This window comes from Giraffa tippelskirchi, chromosome 5 (assembly GCF_054371585.1).
Source record: "Giraffa tippelskirchi isolate mGirTip1 chromosome 5, T2T-mGirTip1v1.2.pri, whole genome shotgun sequence".
Classification (NCBI taxonomy): domain Eukaryota; kingdom Metazoa; phylum Chordata; class Mammalia; order Artiodactyla; family Giraffidae; genus Giraffa; species Giraffa tippelskirchi.
Window position 1 is genome coordinate 628,693 of NC_137279.1, and position 19,191 is coordinate 647,883.

General features: G+C 57.4%; 1 protein-coding gene across 3 annotated transcripts; it reads left to right on the forward strand.

Moving 5' to 3' along the window:
- The first annotated feature begins 5,100 nt into the window (after positions 1-5,100).
- On the forward strand, positions 5,101-17,497 carry RNPEP (arginyl aminopeptidase). Of its 3 annotated transcripts, XM_081487304.1 has the most exons (12): positions 5,101-5,597; positions 8,978-9,118; positions 9,391-9,539; positions 10,561-10,677; positions 11,081-11,316; positions 13,009-13,122; positions 13,752-13,864; positions 13,974-14,082; positions 14,774-14,998; positions 15,612-15,753; positions 15,955-16,097; positions 17,004-17,497. In XM_081487304.1, the coding sequence occupies exons 1-12, from the start codon at positions 5,157-5,159 to the stop codon at positions 17,051-17,053; spliced, it is 1,980 nt and encodes a 659-aa protein (XP_081343430.1). In that variant the 5' UTR covers positions 5,101-5,156; the 3' UTR covers positions 17,054-17,497. The 3 variants fall into 3 exon arrangements, 2 of the variants coding, with proteins under 2 accessions (XP_081343430.1, XP_081343431.1); XR_014052989.1 differs by lacking the exon at positions 15,612-15,753 and having other exon boundaries at positions 13,974-14,596; XM_081487305.1 differs by lacking the exon at positions 15,612-15,753.
- The last annotated feature ends 1,694 nt before the right edge of the window (positions 17,498-19,191 follow it).

Genomic DNA, 19,191 nt, shown 5'->3' on the forward strand with positions numbered 1-19,191 from the left:
GAAAACAATAGAATGGGAAAGACTAGAGATCTCTTCAGAAAATTAGAGATACCAAGGGAACATTTCATGCAAAGATAGGCTCGATAAAGGACAGAAATGGTATGGACCTAACAGAAGCAGAGGAAATTAAGAAGTGGTGGCAAGAATACACAGAAGAACTGTACAAAAAAGATCTTCATGACCCAGATAATCACGATGGTGTGATCACTCACCTAGAACCAGACATCCAGGAATGTGAAGTCAAGTGGGCCTTAGGAAGGATCACTACGAACAAAGCTAGTGGAGGTGATGGAATTCCAGTTGAGCTATTTCAAATCCTGAAAGATGATGCTGTGAAAGTGCTGCACTCAATATGTCAGCAAATCTGGAAAACTCAGCAGTGGCCACAGGACTGGAAAAGGTGAGTTTTCATTCCAATCCCTAAGAAAGGCAATGCCAAAGAACGCTCAAACGACCGCACAGTTGCACTCATCTCACACGCTAGTAAAGTAACCCTCAAAATTCTCCAAGCCAGTCTTCAACAATACGTGAACCGTGAACTTCCAGATGTTCAAGCTGGATTTAGAAAAGGCAGAGGAACCAGAGATCAAATTGCCAATATCTGCTGGATCATCGAAAAAGCAAGAGAGTTCCAGAAAAACATCGATTTCTGCTTTATTGACTATGCAAAGCCTTTGACTGTGTGGATCACAATAAATTGTGGAAAATTCTGAAAGACATGGGAATACCAGACCATCTGACCTGTCTCTTGAGAAACCTGTATGCAGGTCTGGAAGCAACAGTTAGAACTGGACATGAACAACAGACTGGTTCTAGATAGGAAAAGAAGCAGGTCAAGGCTGTATATTGTCACCCTGCTTATTTAACTTCTATGCAGAGTACATCATGAGAAATGCTGGGCTGGATGAAGCACAAGCTGAAATCAAGATTGCTGGGAGAAATATCAATAACCTCAGATATGCAGATGATGCCACCCTTATGGCAGAAAGTGAAGAAGAACTAAAGAGCCTCTTGATGAAAGTGAAAGAGGAGAGTGAAAAAGTTAACTTAATGCTCAACATTCAGGAAACTAAGATCATGGCACCCAGTCCCATCACTTCATGGAAAATAGATGGGGAAACAATGGAAATAGTGACAGACTTTATTTTGGGGGTTCCAAAATCACTGCAGATGGTGACTGCAGCCATGAAATTAAAAGACTCTTGCTCCTTGGAAGAAAAGTTATGACCAACCTAGACAGCATATTAAAAAGCGGAGACATTACTTTGCTGATAAAGGTCCGTCTAGTCAAGGCTATGGTTTTTCCAGTGGTCATGTATGGATGTGAGAGTTGGACTATAAAGAAAGCTGGGTGCCGAAGAATTGATGCTTTTGAACTGTGGTGCTGGAGAAGACTCTTGAGAGTGCCTTTGACTACAAGGAGATCCAACCTGTCCATCCTAAAGGAAATTAGTCCTGAGTGTTCATTGGAAGGACTGATGTTGAAGCTGAAACTCCAATACTTTGGTCACCTGATGCGAAGAACTGACTCATTGGAAAAGACCCTGATGCTGGGAAAGACTGAAGGCAGGAGGAGAAGGGGATGACAGAGCATGAGATGGTTGGATGGCATCACCGACTCAATGGACATAAGTTTGAGTAAACTCTGGGAGTTGGCGTGATGGGTTCGCAAAGAGTCAGACACGAGTGAACGACTGAACTGAACTGAACTGAAATTCCTCCCTGACCTCATCTTCTTTCTGTCTTGAGAACTTGCTTTAACACGTCTTATACCATAGGATATATGGGTGGACCTTGGTGGCATTGGAGAAGGAAATGGCAACCCACTCCAGTACTCTTGCCTAGAAAATTCCTTGGATGGAGGAGCCTGGTGGGCTACAGTTCATGGGGTCACAAAGAGTCAGACACAACTGAGCGACTTCACTTTGGTGGCATTAGAGGAGAGGACCCTGAGTTCTGCAGTGGGCAAAAGCTTTTTGCCCTGACAAAAGCAGAGACATTACTTTGCCTGCCTTCTCTTTGCCCTGAGGGAGGCATTACACAGGCGACACCACACAGGCAGCGTGACTCCCTTTGTTCCAAAGTGAGACCCTGTCTCTGTCTTGGCAGGCATGAGCCAGAGGGTGCCAGCCTGGGCACTGTGGACTTGAGCTGTGCGTCCCGGGCCTGTGCCTGCCAGGTGCCAGCAGCGCCTCCTCTCCCTGCTGTGACACCAGCTGTGTCTCTCAGCACTGTCAGACATCTAGTCGGCAAAACCCACCCTGATTGAGAACCATTATGATAGGCTGACTCACCCTTTGCTCCAGAGGAAGTGCTGTCTCTACACCGGATGGTCCGGAACAAAGGGCGTTCAGCACCTGGTTGTGCAGCTGTGCAGACGCGTGTGTGAGCCGCAGAGAACTGGATCCCAATATTGGTTTTAACATGATTGCACTGTGGTTAAAGGAATGTTCTGTGTGCCCTTGAGTCTTTTGTTTGGAGCTTTTCATGGCCTGTCTGTGGTTAATTTTGTGTGTTTTCTCTAATGGTTAGGTGCAAAGTTAGGGGTGTATTGATTAGGTAAAGATGGTGACTTTGAAAAAATTTTACTGACTTCTTCTGCCTTACATCTTAGTTGCGGCACATCAGGTCTTCACCGTGGCATGCAGGATCTTCATTGCAGCACACAGACTGCCCAGCTGTGGCTCACAGACTCAGTTGTTACGGCTTAGTTGTCCTGTGGCCTGTGGGGTCCTAGTTCCCCAGACAGGGATCAAACCCGTGTCCACTGCTTTTGGAAGGTGGATTGTTAACCACTGGACCACTAGGGAAGTCCCAAGACTGTGACATTTTTGGACGGATCTTTTACGTCTGTGTGACTTTTGTCTGATCTGTAAATGACTGGGTGAGATCTAGAAACCTCCCACTCTGCTGCCGGATTTGCCCACTTTCCCTTGTAATTCTGTTCATTTTTGCTTTCCATATTTTGAGGCTGCACCGTTAGGCACATCTCCCGGTGTGTGAGCTACAACACTGACAAGTCATCTACACCTGGGTACTTATGGACTCTGCCCTGTCCCAAACTCCCGCCTCCCCCAGCCTAGGGGGACTACCAGCCGGTCCGGCTTGTCTCCTTTTCCCCTGGCTTCCCTGGTGGCTCAGACCGTAAAGAATCTGCCTGCAGTGCAGGAGACCCAGGTTTGATCCCTGGGTCAGAAAGATCCTCTGGAGCAGGAAATGGCTACCCACTCCAGTATTCTTGCCAGGGGAATCCCATGGACAGAGGAGCCTGGTGAGCTACAGTCCATGGGGTTGCAGAGTCGGACACACCTGTGAGAATAACAGCACTTTCACTTTCACGTATTTTCCCATTGGTAGGTTTATGAGTTGCATTAATTCTGTATTCTTTTGGTGGTTTTTTTTTTTTAATATACTTAAGAAAGAAATCTCGGGACTTCTCTGGTAGTCCAGCAGTTAAGACACTGAGCTTCCAATGCAGGGGGCACAGGTGTGATCCCTGGTCAGTGAACTTTAAGATCCCTACATGCCATGCACTGCACCCAAAAAAGAAAAAAAAATCTTATTTATCCCTAAACCTACTCTCCTCCTAATAATCCAAGGAGCTTAGACCACTTCAACGTCAGTCACCCTCTTCTTTTTTTTTTTTTTACCCTCTGCTGCGGTTGCTGCTAAGTCTCTTCAGTCGTGTCCGACTCTGTTCGACCCCATAGACGGCAGCCCACCAGGCTCCCCCGTCCCTGGGATTCTCCAGGCAAGAACACTGGAGTGGGTTGCCATTTCCTTCTCCAATGCATGAAAGTGAAAAGTGAAAGTGAAGTCGCTCAGTCGTGTCCGACTCTTAGCAACCCCATGGACTGCAGCCCACCAGGCTCCTCTGTCCATGGGATTTTCCAGGCAAGAGTACTGGAGTGGGCTGCCGTCACCTTCTCCTTTTTACCCTCATATACATTTAATTAAGAAAAACACTATTTTGGCTGCCTCATGCAGCCTGCAGGATTCTAGTTGATACAGTGGCTGATATATGCAGATGCTCAACAAAAATGCATTGTATAACGGGATGAGTAAGTTGAAGGTAGAGGTACTGAGTGACAGATGTACTGAATGACTATCCTCAGTGCCACAGAAGAGTGGTTTTCTGAAGTTTCTGGATTTCACTAGCCAGTAAGTTAAAAAAGAAAAGAGAGAAAAAAGGAAGAAAACTAACCTTGATCTCATGGAATTTCAAAATATCTGCTATAAGCACTTAATAACGTAAGATGTATGTGACACTGTGAAACTAGGGAGCACGAACCAGGATTCTGTTTCCTTTATGGGAAACTCCCTACTTTGTCTCTGCAAGTTTCATTTCCTGATCGGGAAGACCCCCTGACGGAGGGTGTGGCACCCACTCCAGGATTCCTGCCTGAAGGATCCCACGGACAGAGGGTGACAGACGACAGTCCACGGGGTCGCAGAGTCGGACGATTTGGCACAGCTTCCGGCACAGCTTCCAGCACAGCTGACGAGCAGCTCCCAGTCACAGACGGGCTCCTGGGAGGGTCACCGGCGCAGCAATCTGTCCCACTCAGGAGGGGGACACGCGGCCCAGCAGCCGCCCTGCTGGCCCCCACCCCTTGTCAGAAGGGCGAAGGGCCACACGCCGCAGCCCCGATTGAGTTACCACGGCTCGAGAGATGCAATAATTTCTCCTGTGTCACAACTGCACCGAGAGGCCGGAAAGAACCCCCTTTCTTAGGGAAGGTTTGCTGCAGAACTTGTGAGCTCAAACCCGAACCCCGCTGGGCTCGGACACGCGCAACCTCAGCGCAGGGACTGGGGGCCATCCCAGCGCGATGAATTCGGGCCGAGGTGGGTCAAACTGTCGCCCGCCGACCTGTCCAAAGTCCTTCGATGCTGGTGCAGCGCTGGGGGTGGCGTAGGGTCATGGGAAGGGCGTGGCCTGCGCGGGGGCGGGGCCTCCCGGGCCGCGAGCGGCGGTCACCGGGCCTCGGCCAGCGCTGGGGCGTGGTCTGAGCTTTGAGGCGAGGCCATGCTCGGTTCCGGGGCGTGGTCTGACGGGGGCGGGGCCTTCCCTGGTGCGCGGCAAAGGCGCCCGGGGCCAGACTGGCGGCGGGGCGGGGCCTGCGGCGGACAGGCGGCAGCGGCGGCGCGGGGCCATGGCGGGCGGCGGGCTTGGGGCTGGCGGGCGGCCGCTGCGCGGGGCACAGGCCGAGGACGTGGCGTCGGCCTCCAGCTTCCGCGCTTTCGAGCTGCTGCACCTGCATCTGGACCTGCGGGCCGAGTTCGGGCCGCCGGGGCCGGGCCCGGGCAGCCGCGGGCTGAGCGGCTCGGCGGTGCTGGACTTGCGCTGCCAGGCGCCCGGCGGCGCCGCGGAGCTGCGGCTGGACTCGCACCCGTGCATGGACGTGACGGCGGCGGCGCTGCGGCGGGGGCGGCCGGAGCCGGGGCGGCCGGAGCCGGAGCCCGAGCCGGTGCCGGTGTGCACGCAGCCCTTCTCTCACTACGGCCAGACCCTGTGCGTGCGCTTCCCGCATCCCTGCGCCGCCGGCGAGCGCCTGCAGGTGCGGGTCACCTACCGCGTCGGCGAGGGACCCGGGGTGAGTGCTCGCGGCCCCCGCGCCTCCTCGTGCAGGCTCGCCTCCACCCCCTCCCCGCCCCTCGCCCCTCCTCGGCCAGGTGACTCCCCCCCACCCCGCTTCTGCTCCTGTGGGTCTGCAGCCAGATGCCCCCTCCCCGCCCCGCCGTCTCTAGCCCGCCGCGTCCTCCAAGCTGGACAGCAGGCGGTTCCCGAGCAGGGTTTAGGGCTGTCGGTGCGCCCGGCCTGGGCTGGGCCCTGGTGGTGCTCTGCTCGGGGGCAGCCCGGAAGGTGCTGGCTTGCTACCCGCTGCTGACTCAGCCCTTTGTTGCAGGTGCCCTTCTAGTGCCCGGGGCTGGAACAGCTCCGAGACTGGGCACTATTGTTTCCTCCTGGATGTGATGAACAAAAGAATTTGAGTAAAAGTGAGAGCCAGAATTAGGGTGGACCAGGCCTTGCAATAATTGACTTTCTCACTGTTGACTCTTAAGTTCTAAACCGGGGTGGGGGTGTTGGAGGCGGGGCAAGTGTAGCAGTTGGAAAGAGGATCTTGTGGGTACCTCTGTGAGAATGGCAGCCCTTTCTCCGATGGGGTGGGCGACCTGCCTGCCCAGGAAGCCTGCTCTTCTGGTGGCACTTCCCCCTTTGCTCTTGAAACTGACTCAAAGGGCATTTCTGTTTCCATCTTTCACTATTAGGGATGTACCTGAACCTTAAGATAGAACTTGTGTGAGAAATTACAGTCCGAAGCAATGCGGACTGAGCTCTAAGGCAGAGAGAAACCCGGACCCGATGCGGACTGAGCTCTAAGGCAGAGGGAAACCCGGACCCGATGCAGACTGAGCTCTAAGGCAGAGCGAAACCCGGACCTCCGCGGGTGACTCGCCGTAGAGGAGCACGTGGAACGCGAGGAAATGTGTTCCGTCGCTCTGTTATATCCTGGTTCCCAGTTGGGGGCAGAAATTAAGTACAATAATTGGAAAAATTAGGCCTCCTGGGCTTGCCTACCGAAAGTGGCACCTGAAGTTGAATTTTGGAATTAAACAGCTTTCATTTAAGACTTGATGGCAGACACCCGCTCTCCCCGGAGAGCTGGCCTTTGCCCTGTGGGGGTCCCCAGTGGGCACAGCTCCTGTTCCACGCTCTGCCTGCCGCTGCCCAAGGGGGGCACGCCCTTGGTCACCGTGGGCCACAGCGTCTCCTGGATTTGATTCTGCTGTGTGTCCTACCAGCCTCCTTCATTCTCTTCTCTTCATGTCATTAAAACAAAAACAAGCAAAATTCAAGCAAAGAGGATGAGTAAGGGATTGTGGTTGAAGGGATGAGAGTCATTGTTTACAGAGCTGACCCTGACAACAGTTATATGAGTTATCTTTATATAAGTCCTAATATGGTGCTTAGTACCTCTGACTGCCAACTCATTACACTTGTTTTCATTAATAGGATTTATTTTTTTAAAAAAGAGCTGTTTAGATTACTAGGAAAACTGAACATATAGGACAGTTTCCATAAACCCCTAACACACACACACACACACACACACACACAGACATACACACCACCACCACCATCACCCTTATTAGCAGCTTACGAGTGGGATACACTTGTTAAAATTAATGAGCCAGTATTGATACCCTATTATAAACTGGAATCTGTAGTTTTCCCAGATTTCCTTAGTTTTTATTTTAAATAATTTGTTTATTGAGCAGCTTTCATGTGCAAGATATTATTAGAGTCTTGGGTCTTTAAAATTTTTCTTTTATATTACAGTTGATTTACAATGTTAATTTCAGGTGTACAGCAGCCTTAGCTTTTAAAGTGTCCTGTGTTCCAGGTTCCCATCCAGAAACCCAGGTGTGGACACCCAGGTCTGTCCGTAGGCTCCTCCTGGCTGTGACGATTCCTTAGATGTTCCTGTTTTGGTGACTTAGATAGTTTTGAGGAGTGGTATGCCCCTCTATTGGAATTTATCTTTTGTTTTTTCTCATGATTCGGCTGGGGTTATGAAGTTTGGTTGTTTTTCATAGATTATATTTTAGAGCAGTTTCGGTTTCCCAGCAAAGTTGAGCGGAAGTTCAGAGAGATAAGGTGTCACTTCTGTAACGTCATAGTGAGGGCAGTAGTATCGGCTTGATTTGTGGCCTCTGTGCTGGCCTCCAGTCACCAGGTGAAGCAGAGCTTGTTGAGGTCTGCACGGGATGTCTCTCTCTCTGCCCTGCCCCTGCTTCCGTCTTACTGGACTCTGGATGGAGACTTGTTACAGTTTGCGCACGCGCACACACACACACAGACACACGTGCACACACTCAAAGAAAACCCCAGCTTCCCAATGTGGCTCCCTTATGCCTCTTATAAATCGGTCTCGAGCGCCTCTGTGGTTTAAGTCCTTCACCACACACAGCTGCCCAGCTCCAGGGAAGTCACATTCCCTGCCTGCCCGTGCTGCTCCCGCCTCCTGGACGTCATCTCGCTTCCTTCCAGCTGTTTAAACCCTGCCCGTTGTTGAAGGTGCAGCCTGGGGTTTTGCTTCCATTCTGAGACCCTCCTGGGGCCCCTCAGCCCCATGCGGCATCTGTGTTAGACGTGAGCTCTGCTGTGGGCAGAGATTGGGTTTGTAATAATGGCTCAGATTTGCCCTCGATTAAGGGCTGACAGAAGACAATTCAGGAATCACAGCCGGGGACGTCCCTGGGGGTCCAGTGGCTAAGACTCCACGTTCCCAGTGCAGGGGGCTGGGGTTCGAGTCCTATTCAGGGAACTAGATCTTGCACGCTATAACTAAAAAGATTCCACATGCTGCAGCTAAGACCAGGTATAGCCAAGTAAATAAATAAATAAAATAAAGATTGGTTTAGGGGAAGAATCCTAGCCAGTGCCTGTAATGTAAAACATGTTTATTCTCCTGCATTGGCAGGTGGATTCTTTATCGCTGGCACCACCTGGGAAGCCCAAAGCACATCTATTGTGAAAGGGTAAATTTCAGGAATGGAGAACACCTATTATCAGACTCCTTACTGTTAGCTTCTGCTTTTCTGTGTCTTTTATCACAAGTTGAAGAACAGCTTCTTCAGCATTTGTTTTTTGGTGAGAAGTTACTGCAGGGAGGAGGATGCAGGAGGGAGGCAGGACCAGGGGGTTGGAGGCCAGCTCAGGATTCTTGAGATGGCCCAGGGACACATGAGGAGTGACCCCTTGGTGGTGTCTGCCCTGGGAGGTGGACGTCGGGCTGCGGCCTGGACTCTGGGGGGATTAAACACACAGCCGGAGAGAGCTTCTGCGTCTGAGCTGGCCTGGCGGGCAGAGGATCGCGAATGTTCTGGAAGTCTCTCTGCAGCCGGGGTGGCTGTGCCTGCCCGGGGCTCCCGCAGGCTGTGCAATCTGAGCAATGCACCCTCCCCACAGGTGTGCTGGCTGGCTCCGGAGCAGACGGCGGGAAAGAAGAAGCCCTTCGTCTACACCCAGGGCCAGGCCGTCCTGAACCGAGCCTTCTTCCCGTGCTTTGACACTCCTGCCGTGAAGTGCAAATACTCCGCTCTTCTCGAGGTGAGGGGCCGAGGGCGTGTGTACCTGCCCTGGGGATTAAAACGGTCAGTCTCTATCAGGTCACCTTTCAGGGGACGCTGACAGACCCTCTGAAGAACTCCTCCACCTGCAGAAGTTGTATCTGTGCTAAAGCCCATCGGTTGAGGCCAAGTTTAGCTTCTGGAAGCCTCTGTGCTTCAGGTGGACTCCAGGCCGCCGTCATCACCGTGCAGATTGCTGGTGAAGAGTAGCCTCTGTCCAGGCGAGACCTCGCAGGCTTTCTCTGTCCTCAGGTCCCAGAGGGCTTCACCGCCGTGATGAGTGCTGACACCTGGGAGGAGCGAGGCCCCAATAAGTTCTTCTTCCAGATGAGTCGGCCCATCCCCTCCTATCTGATTGCTCTGGCCATCGGAGATCTGGTTTCGGCTGAGGTTGGACCCAGGTAGGAGACCAAGACCCCGGAGGCAAGACTGAACCGACCTCCAAGCAAGGAGGCCTCTGACCAGCAAGCAGACCTGTTGGGGGTTCCTGGGGCAGCGTCCGCCTGCCCCGAGGCCAGGCCTTTCCTTCCCCCTCCTCCCTCCGGTCCTGCTCTGAGACCCAGTCCTGCGTGTCTTGGCCCCGTGCAGAGAGCTCTGAGCTCAGGCAGCAGTTTTGGAAGATCACCTTCTAGCTACCATTTGCGCTTTCTTACCGCTACCAAATCTCCCTGCCTTCTCGGCACTTAATTCCTGGACACACCCGCCTTGCTCTCACCCTTTCCCTCCCAGGAAGCCCAAGGACGCTCTCTGCTGTCTGCTCCGGATGCAGAGGCCCGGGGAGGGGGCTTTGGTGGAGGTGAACAAGGAGTTTGTGAGCTGTCCTCCAAGAAGAAACAGACCAGGAGCCCGGGTTCTCTGGTCACCATCCTATCCCCCGGTGCACCTTGTCCCGCGGCGGGAGGGTTGGTTGGACGTTGCGCTCCTGGTAGCGCTGCTGTCCTTCATTCTGCCGGCCCTTGGCCCCGGAGGTGCTGGCCGGGCGCCAGGCCTCAGGCCTCAGACAGGGCTGGGCAGTGGCACAGGGACCGTGCGCCTCCGCTCCTGAGGTCAGAGGGAGCGCTGGGCGGGCCCCGTCGGCGTCTGCTTCCAACCACGGGCTCAGGGCAGCCCCGGCCCTGAGAGACGAGGGCTTCCTTCCTGGTGCAGGGCAGTGGGTGACCCGCAGCTGCAGGAAAGCAGAGAAGGAGAGGGACGTCCTCCAGGGGTTTACTCCTGCCAGGCTCTGTGGCGGAGAGGACGAGCTGCTGGTGCAGAGGGAGACCAGTCGTTTCTGAAGACATGGGGCAGACGGGGAGCTGGGGCTCCGTGCGGGGGCAGGCCTGCTGCCCCCAGGGGCCCTCCCGGCGCCCGCTCCGCAGGCTCTGTGGCTGGTCCCACCAGGCTCTGACCCCCGTGCCGCCCTCTCCACACCCTTGTCCGCAGGAGCCGGGTGTGGGCTGAGCCCTGCCTCATTGCCGCTGCCAAGGAGGAGTACGACGGGGTCATAGAGGAGTTTTTGGCAACGGGAGAGAAGCTCTTCGGACCCTACGTGTGGGGAAGGTGAGGTGTCACGGGGGCTCCACGTCTGTGGTTCCCACACCCTGGGGTGCAGGGGGCGGGAAAGAGAGGCCCCGCCTGACCCGCCGTGGCCGTGACTGAGGAGGGCCCGGGTGGGCGTTTCAGGACAGCAGCGTGCAGGCGGGTGCTGGGTTGGAGGTGGGATTCACTGTGCGGATATGGCTGACTTGCCTTTCCCGTCACTGGGGTAGCCCCGCTCTGTTTGCCATCTTCAGACTTGAGGTCCTCTCGACAAGAGGCCCCGTCAGGCCTGCAGGCCCCACACGGGCCTGCGGGGAGCTGGGTGTTGGGAAGGGCCAGGAGAGGGGTCCCTGGGACGAGGCGCTGGGGACCGCCGGGTGGTGGGGTGGAGCCACACACCCCCGTGACCGCCCGCCCCTGGCAGGTACGACGTGCTCTTCATGCCCCCGTCCTTCCCGTTCGGGGGGATGGAGAACCCCTGCCTGACCTTCGTCACGCCCTGCCTTCTGGCCGGAGACCGCTCCCTGGCCGACGTCATCATCCACGAGATCGCCCACAGCTGGTTTGGGAACCTGGTGACCAACGCCAACTGGGGCGAGTTCTGGCTGAACGAAGGCTTCACCATGTACGCCCAGCGGAGGATATCCTCTGTCCTGTTCGGTAAGCCGCCGCGGGGACCCATCTCCCCGTCCTGGGCCTGCCAGGCCCCCTCTGGGGTGTCCAGCGGGCGGTGGTGCGGGGACCCCCCCGAACGGCCGAGGCAGCCAGCTCACGACACAGTTAGGCTTGTCGCTGTTCCCATCGTGCTGTGGCTGCGTGTCAGCAGGGCGTGGGGGCTCGGGGTATCCTGTGCAGTCTAGCTGGCCGGAGGGACCTGGGTGGGCGTGCCTCCCGTCGGGGTGAGGCCGCTGTGTCCCCCCGAGCCTGCGTCCCCCAGGGCAGCGGCCCTGCACTGACTCAGGCGTCAGTTCACGCTCCACGTGCGTGCTCAGGTCGCTGTCACCTTCGCCTTGTCTTGAACACCCAGTACCAGCCTTGGCCGGGTGCTTTGCTCACCACCTTCCCTGCCGTGTGCGACGCTGTTTCCCCCTCTTACGCGTCGTTCACAAGGCAGAGAGGGTAGGAAGTGTGCTCACCGCCACTTAGCAGCTGAAGGCGACCCTCAAACTGCGCCCAGCCACGCTTTTGAAATACGTTCTCAGCACTATCTCTTTATTGAAAGGCCACAGTGTATAGGTGCTTTTTGGTTTTTTTTTAATTCTTTTTCTGATTAAAATTTATTTTGGTGCCTATGGGAAAGTACACAGCAAAAATACTTACCTGTCATTTCACCGTTCAGAGATGATTGGTGGATATCCTTTCCGATGTATTAATGGTTCTCTGTGTGTGTGTGTGTGTGTGTGTGTGTGAATCATCAGACCATACACAGTTTTAGAACTGTTGTTTTTTTGTTAGCCTAGTAAAGTTAAACGTTTTCCTGAGTCATTCAATTTTCTTGTACTGCTGCAGAAGAATTTAAATAAATTCATAATTTATTCCATCAGCCTCCAGTTGTTAGGTTGGTCTTAATTTTCTTTTGTTTGTTTTTAAACAAAAAAAAAAACTTAATTTTTTTTGTTGTGGTTGCTGTTTTGGCCACACCTAGGGGCACCTGGGATCTTAGTTCCCGACCAAGAATTGAACCCATGCCCCTTGCAGTAGAAGCACAGGCTTAACCACTGAATTCCCAGGGACATCCCTCATTTTTCCAACAAAATAATATTCTGATAAACATCTTTACATAGGTTTATGTGTATCTCAGATGATTTCAGTTAATTCCTTGAAACGTGCTTTTCAGGACTTGAACATTTTAAAGGCTTTTTTTAAAGCATGTATTGTCTCCTGCCTCCCAGAAAGTTTGTACAGGTTTATTCTTTCATCAGAGGGCACTGAGCAGGAGGGTCCTGGCTGCTGGGAATCCCACAGGGGTCTCTGAGCACCAGGCCCACTGGACCCTGAGGTGGGCAGGCTGTCGCCCCAGGTCAGAGCATCTCGCGGGCCGCGGTGGTGGCTGGGGCACACCAGGCCCTCTGTCCATCATGCTGCCAGAAGGAGACTGCGGACCTGAGAGAAGTCTTGGGTGACAGTTTCCTGTGCGATAGGAACCGTCAGATGGGAAGGTCAGACTCCCATCTCTACAGACACCATCACGCTGCACGGGAAGGTCCCTGCCAGAGGGACGGTGTGCGGGAGAGAGGCCGAGGGGTCGGCTGTCCACAGCCTCCCTGCCTGCGGTCCCCAGGGAGCACCCCCGGCTCAGAGGTCACCTTGGGGAGGCGCACGTGGGGTGCCAGCTCCTCCTCTGCCCCACAGGGCCCGCCTACACCTGCTTGGAAGCCGCCACCGGGCGGGCGCTGCTGCGGCAGCACATGGACGTCACAGGCGAGGACCACCCGCTGAACAAGCTGCGTGTGAGGATCGAGCCAGGTCAGGGCCCTCCCGCCCCACCATGCTCGGAGCCCCGGCGGCTCCGCCGATGCACCCCGGTCCCTTGGGAGGGAGGAGCCCCCGAGCCCCTCCTAGCTGCTCCGGCCAGTCCCGAGCGGCTCCGCGTTGCCCTGCTGGTCCGGGTCCCTGTCACTCTCGAGGCCCTTTGCCGCCCCCTGTCCTTGGTCAGCTCAGCCTCTTGGGGTTTGTAGAACGAGGTCACCTGTCCGTACAGAGGGCGTGACCCAGAAAGCCTGTGACTGCTCCGAGGTCATGGATTTTTGTTTCCTTACATTGCTATTTCCACGTGTGACTAATTTAAACCTTTCTGTGCAATTGAAGCCTCTGACTCCGATGGAGAGCTCCCTGTAGACGGACAGTTAGTTAACTTGGCTCCAGAGTGTCTGCAGAGACCGCCGTTGTTCTGGTGGGCGGCTGCACATGGGGGTGACTGTGGGGCTGGGCAGGCCCCTGAGCACAGCAACCCCGGCTCCCCCTGTCGTCCCTCTCAAGGCCCCTGGAGACACGTCAGGGTGGATCAGGAACAATCCTGGCCTGGCTGCCCTGGGGAGCGGGAGTCAGTCTCTCCACGCTGCTCTGAAGCTCTGAATCCTGAGCTTTCTCTGCAGGGGTTGACCCGGATGACACCTACAACGAGACCCCCTACGAGAAAGGCTTCTGCTTTGTCTCCTACCTGGCCCACCTGGTGGGGGACCAGGGCCAGTTTGACGACTTCCTCAAGGTAATCCGCTGGAGGTGAGGGGGCCGTGGGGGCGGAGGAGCTTGGGGACCCCGCTGCGGGAGAGTGGGGGCTCTGGGCAGCCGACCGTGCCGCCCCTTCATCCTCACAGGCCTACGTGGACCAGTTCAAGTTCCAAAGCATCTTAGCTGACGACTTCCTGGACTTCTTCCTGGACTATTTCCCTGAGCTGAAGAGAAAGAGGGTGGATTCCATCCCGGGTGAGCAGAGGAGCCGGCCCAGGGCTTCCAGGGGATTGTGGAGGGTGGGGTCTGCTTTCTGCCCCGAGGGACCAGTGTGTCCTCTGGGTTTGGTGCTTTGGGGTGGCCCCAGGACCCCACAGAAGGACCTCCGCCACCCCCGGCTCCGTTTCCCCAACTTGGCCTTTGTGCTCCTCTCTGCCCTCTGGTTTCCGTGTCTCTGAGACACACAGTCAGACCCTGAGCTCTGCCCAGGCCGCTGCCGCCCCAGGGGGCTCCCCGGGCAGGACCGGGGCAGCTGCCCTGCCTGGAGAGCGGGTGGGAGGCCTGCTTTCTGAGGGGTGAGCATGGCCTGTGACCCCTGAGGTGTGCCCCTGCTTCCTGCTCTGTGCTGGGCACCGTCCAGCCAGCTCCCCTGCTGGCTGGTGAGGGCAGGACCCCAGAGCCCAGCAGCGTCCGCACAGCTGCTCTGCTCGTGGGGGCGGGCCGTGTGCCGTTGTCCTGACGGCTCATCTGCAGCACAGAACAGGCCCAGGTGGGAAGGGGGGCAGCCGGGGCTGGGACCTTGCAGAGTGGGTGGCCGTGTGGGCAGTGGTGTCAGCGTTGGGGGAGGACCTGGGGCGGACAGAGGTGGGAGGTCTCGGGAGCTGCCTGGGGAGGCTGGCCATGGCTCTCCTGGGGAGTTCTGACGGGGTCTTCTTCTGCCAAGCAGGATTCGAGTTTGATCGCTGGCTGGACACCCCGGGCTGGCCGCCTTACCTCCCAGACCTCTCCCCTGGGGACTCGCTCATGAGGCCGGCTGAGGAGCTGGCCCAGCTGTGGGCGGCTGAGGAGCTGGACCCGAGGGCCATCGATGCCATGCCCACCTCTGCCTGGAAGACCTACCAGCTGGTGTACTTCCTGGATAAGATCCTCCAGAAGTCCCCACTCCCTCCCGGTGAGAAAGGGTGGCCGCTCCCTCGGGGCTGGGGCAGAGGCGATGTGCCACCTGTGCCTCCTGGGCGGTGGCGGGGGTGGGTCAGCGTGGGGTGGAGCGTCTGCACGCCTACCCGGCAGGAGAGCCGGAGGCTCGCCGGGTCCTCAGCCGTGCAGCGCGGTCTCCCCTCGCCGTGACGCCCTCCCTCAGCCCGTAGGCAGGGTGGGGGTGCGGCCCCGCCCGGCCCCCGCCCTTCAGCACGAGTGCCCCATTGCTGCTCAGCCAGAAACAGTCCCAAGGGCTGCACCCCAGAAAAGCAGAGCGAGATGCCGGCTAGCCGGTGCCGGTGGGAGGGGCGGCGGGCAGGACGTCTGGGGGGCGCACACACTCTGGGCTGGGGAGGAAGGACCGTAGGAGGTCGGTATGAAATATGTATACATTTTACCTTATTATTTTAAAATTTTTCATTGGCGAATAATTGCTTTACAACATTGTGTTGGTTTCTGCTGTACATCAGTGTGAATCCGCTGTGAGCATACATATGTCCCGTCCATCTTGAACCTCCCTCTCACCCTACTGATATACTTTTTTAAATACTTACTGGATTTACTTATTTGGCTGTGCTGGATCTTAGTCTCGGTGTTCGAGCTCTTCAGTTGCGGCATGTGGGATCTACTGCCCCGGGCAGGGGTCGAAGCCGGGCCCCCTGCTTTGGAAGCGCAGTCTGGAGCACTGGCCCAGCAGGGACGGCCCCGTGTGTGTGACGTCAAGAGAAGGTGGGTGGAAGAGCTGTGGAGTTGCGGCAGGCGCACGTCCAGGGCACGACCTCGTCGGGCCCTAAGACGCAGGATGAGCGGGTGCCTGGAGCCCTCGGAGACGTGACTCTGGAGCCCCCGGAGGGCCTCCGGCAGATGCACAGCCTCCTCGGCGCAGGGCTCTGCTGGCAGAGTCTTTCATGCCCCGTTTCTCTTCTCCAGGGAACGTGAAGAAACTTGGAGAGACGTACCCAAAGATCTCAAACGCCCAGAATGCAGAGCTGCGGCTGCGATGGGGCCAGATTGTCCTCAAGAACGACCACCAGGAGGACTTCTGGAAAGTGAAGGAATTCCTGCACAGCCAGGTGGGCACCTCCAGCTCCCTGTCCCCCTCGGACACATGGCGCGCCGTGCCCTGCGGGCCACCCTCTCTGGGGCAAAGGGCCTGGCAGGTCCCGAGAGCAGGCCGTGGTGCCACCCCGCGGGGGAGACCGCCCAGCCTGGGAGCTTGTGCAGGTCAGCTGGAGAGGCCCGAGGGGAAGAGCTGGTCAGCATTGACCGGACGCTGGGAGGGAGGCAAGACGGGTCATGTGTCAGCAGGGCCAGTGTGGGGGAGAGGCCAGCGGCTGGGAGAAGCGAGGGAAGGTGAGCCAAGGGTCCGGTCGCCTGGGGAGGCCTGTGTCTGAGGGTTCAGATGCCAGCTGCCCTGCTGGGGAGGTCGTTCCGAGACTCTAGAGCAGGGCAGGCGACGGGCCACGGACCAGGCTGGGTCAGGCTGCCTCCCGAGCCCCTGAGCGCCCCGCCTCGGGGGTTGGCATCCTGAGTGTGACCGTCAGGTGTGGGTGTTGGGGCGCGGCTTCCTTCTTGGCTGCGGGTGGTCCTCTGGAGCCCCGCTTGAGGGTCAGGCACTGCAGTCTTGGCCGTGTGCTGCCGCCTCGGAGCTCTGGCTTCTTAGAGCTCTGAAGTGTGGAGCCTCCTGTGTGCCCACCCCACTTGGTTCTGTCAAGTGTGGACATATCCAGGAGGGTGAGCGTGGAGACCTAGCCCTGTGGGTCTGTGGCCTCCAAGAATATTCCAGAACACGAGGCCTCCTGTCTGGGAACTCTCCCTGCGGCCCCTTCCAGCACTGAAATCCACATCCCTTTGGGCCCTGGGGCAGCAGGAGGCTGGGCCGCAGACCCACCGAGCTGTCAGATGGGCCCCGGGGCAGGGGCCAGGGCCGCAGACCCTCGAGCTGGCTGACAGGCCCTGAGCACGAGCCTCTCTCGCAGGGGAAGCAGAAGTACACCCTCCCCCTGTACCACGCCATGATGGCGGGTAGTGAGGCCGCCCGGACCCTCGCCAAGGAGACCTTTGCGGCCACGGCTCCCCAGCTGCACAGCAATGTGGTCCACTACGTCCAGCAGATCGTGGAGCCCCTGGGCAGGTAGAGGCCCCCGCCCTGGCCTCTGCAGGCTCGGCGCACAGGAGCTGCTCCAGGTCAAGGCCCCACGAGGGCACCTGTTCCCCGACGCTGGGCTTCTGCTCTGATGGGCCGGCCCTGGACCCGGCCTGTGACCAAGAACCTCCCTGCTCCCTGGGCTGGGGGTAGCAGGCCTCCCCCCCACCACCAGGGTCTCAGGAGAGCAGGAAGGGTTTTCTTTTTTCTTTCTTTTTTCTTCTTTAATTTTTTTTGCTGATTCTTGAAATACTGTGCCAAGGGCTGATTTCTGGAGATTCTTTTTTCAGGTTTAATCATTATTTTAATAAATATTTTTAAATGAAACGTGTTTTGGTGACTGAAATTCCTTCTCCCAGGCCCCACTCTGTTCTGAGCGGGCCAGGGCAGGACGCTCTCCTCATCCTTCGGGGGCCTGGGCTGGAGGTGGGGTGCCCCTGAACTGTGAGTAGCAGGGCCGCGCGGGGCTCTGTGGGAAGAGTGTCCACATCAGTGGTGGCCACTGTCCTGGAGGGGCAGGTCCTCCTCTACAGGCCTCGCCCGCCCCTCCTCTTTAACGCTGCTGCAGATGGCTGAGCCCTGGAGTGTTTTCTCTGCCCCCCAGCTCCTGGGTTTGCAGTTCAGTTTGTGGTCAGAAGTAGAGTCTGCCCAGAACTTCGCTCCAAGCTCTGATTTCCACGTGGGTATCTAAGCAGTTAGCAACTTGGAGTGGGGTGACCGGAGGGGAGGGTCACAGAGAAGCACTTAGATATCTCCAAGCGGCTTTTCCTAGATCCGGGCTCTGTAGCGCTTGTGGCTCTGTCCTGGCTGCGGGGTCAGCAAAGGACCCCCACCCCATCCAGCAAACCATCTCCATGGCTGGCCCAGGGCTACCCCGGGCTGCTGTTACAGGTGAGGAATGCTGTGGCCCCCTCAGTGTCCAGGCGCTCAGCCTCGGTTCTGTGTGGACCCCCGGACACCGAGGACCCTGAAGGCCCGGCCCCCCTCACTGTCCAGGCGCTCAGCCTCGGTTCTGTGTGGACCCCGGGACACCGAGGACCCTGAGGCCCTTCCTCAGCCGGGGTTGAGTCCAGCGAGTCCAGCGGCGCAGCCAGGCACCCTGAGCCGTCACCCCACCCCCGCACCCTGCTGGAGGGGGGCCCGCGCTGTCGTCCCTGCCCCACCCTGGAGGTGAGCTGGGTCCTGTCCAGGCAGAGAGGGTCCTGGGGCCCTGCCCCCCACCCTCCCCACCCCCTCCACGGCCCTGGCCTTGCCCCCCACCTGCCTTCGCGTCTCACAGGCTGACCCTGGAGGGAAGGCTCGTCTGCCCACTCATCCTGTGCAGCCCCCGCAGGCCTGGCCCCTCCAAGGCCCTCTTCGGTCGGTCACAGCCGTGGCTGCTGCCCCGGAGGGCCGGCTCAGGAGCACGTGAGCTGAGCTGTTCTGAGGCTGGAGCCAGTTCGCCCACATTCCAAGGGCCAGGGTAGAGGGCGTGCCTCGGGCTGTGGGGGAGGCCGCCTGGAGGGCTGGGGAGCTCTCCCCCCGAGAGTCTGGCCTGGCCCCCCACCCCTGGGCCGAGGGAGGGGCTGGGACCTCAGTGTCCAGAGCGGGGCAGCTGGCAGTGTCAGCGATGGGACGGAGGCCGACCCCTGATTCAGACCTCCTTGTCCTACTGGGGCTTAAAGCGAGGCGGGGGTGGGGAGTCTGCTCACTTGGGAGACTGAGCAGGTAGCCGCCCCAGCCCTGGTGCTGACCAAGGAGGAGGGCGTGGGGTGCTCAGATGTTGCATCTTTGATGCGTAAAAAACAAGATCCGGAGGAGACCCAGGGCTATTAGGCCCACAGAGCCTTGTCTTCAAGGGTGGGAAATGGAGGAGACCCCAGGGTCCGACCTTGGCTGCCCCCATGCAGGCCTCCGTGGTCTCGGGACAGCCCTTGCGGTTACGGCTGAGTTCATGGAGGGGACGTGGGTGGGAGGGGTCCCCTGCCCACGGGGAGGGCGAGGCCGTCTGCGGGGCACACCAGCTGGGGGATTTAAACCTC

What these genes read in the sequence shown, in the direction of transcription:
- RNPEP (XM_081487304.1), top strand. Translation starts at nt 5,157, where the DNA reads ATGGCGGGCGGCGGGCTTGGGGCTGGCGGGCGGCCGCTGCGCGGGGCA. An exon ending in GATATCCTCTGTCCTGTTCG is followed by an intron (nt 11,317 to 13,008) that starts GTAAGCCGCCGC and finishes TCTGCCCCACAG; the next exon opens with GGCCCGCCTACACCTGCTTG. An exon ending in GTGTGTGACGTCAAGAGAAG is followed by an intron (nt 15,754 to 15,954) that starts GTGGGTGGAAGA and finishes TCTCTTCTCCAG; the next exon opens with GGAACGTGAAGAAACTTGGA.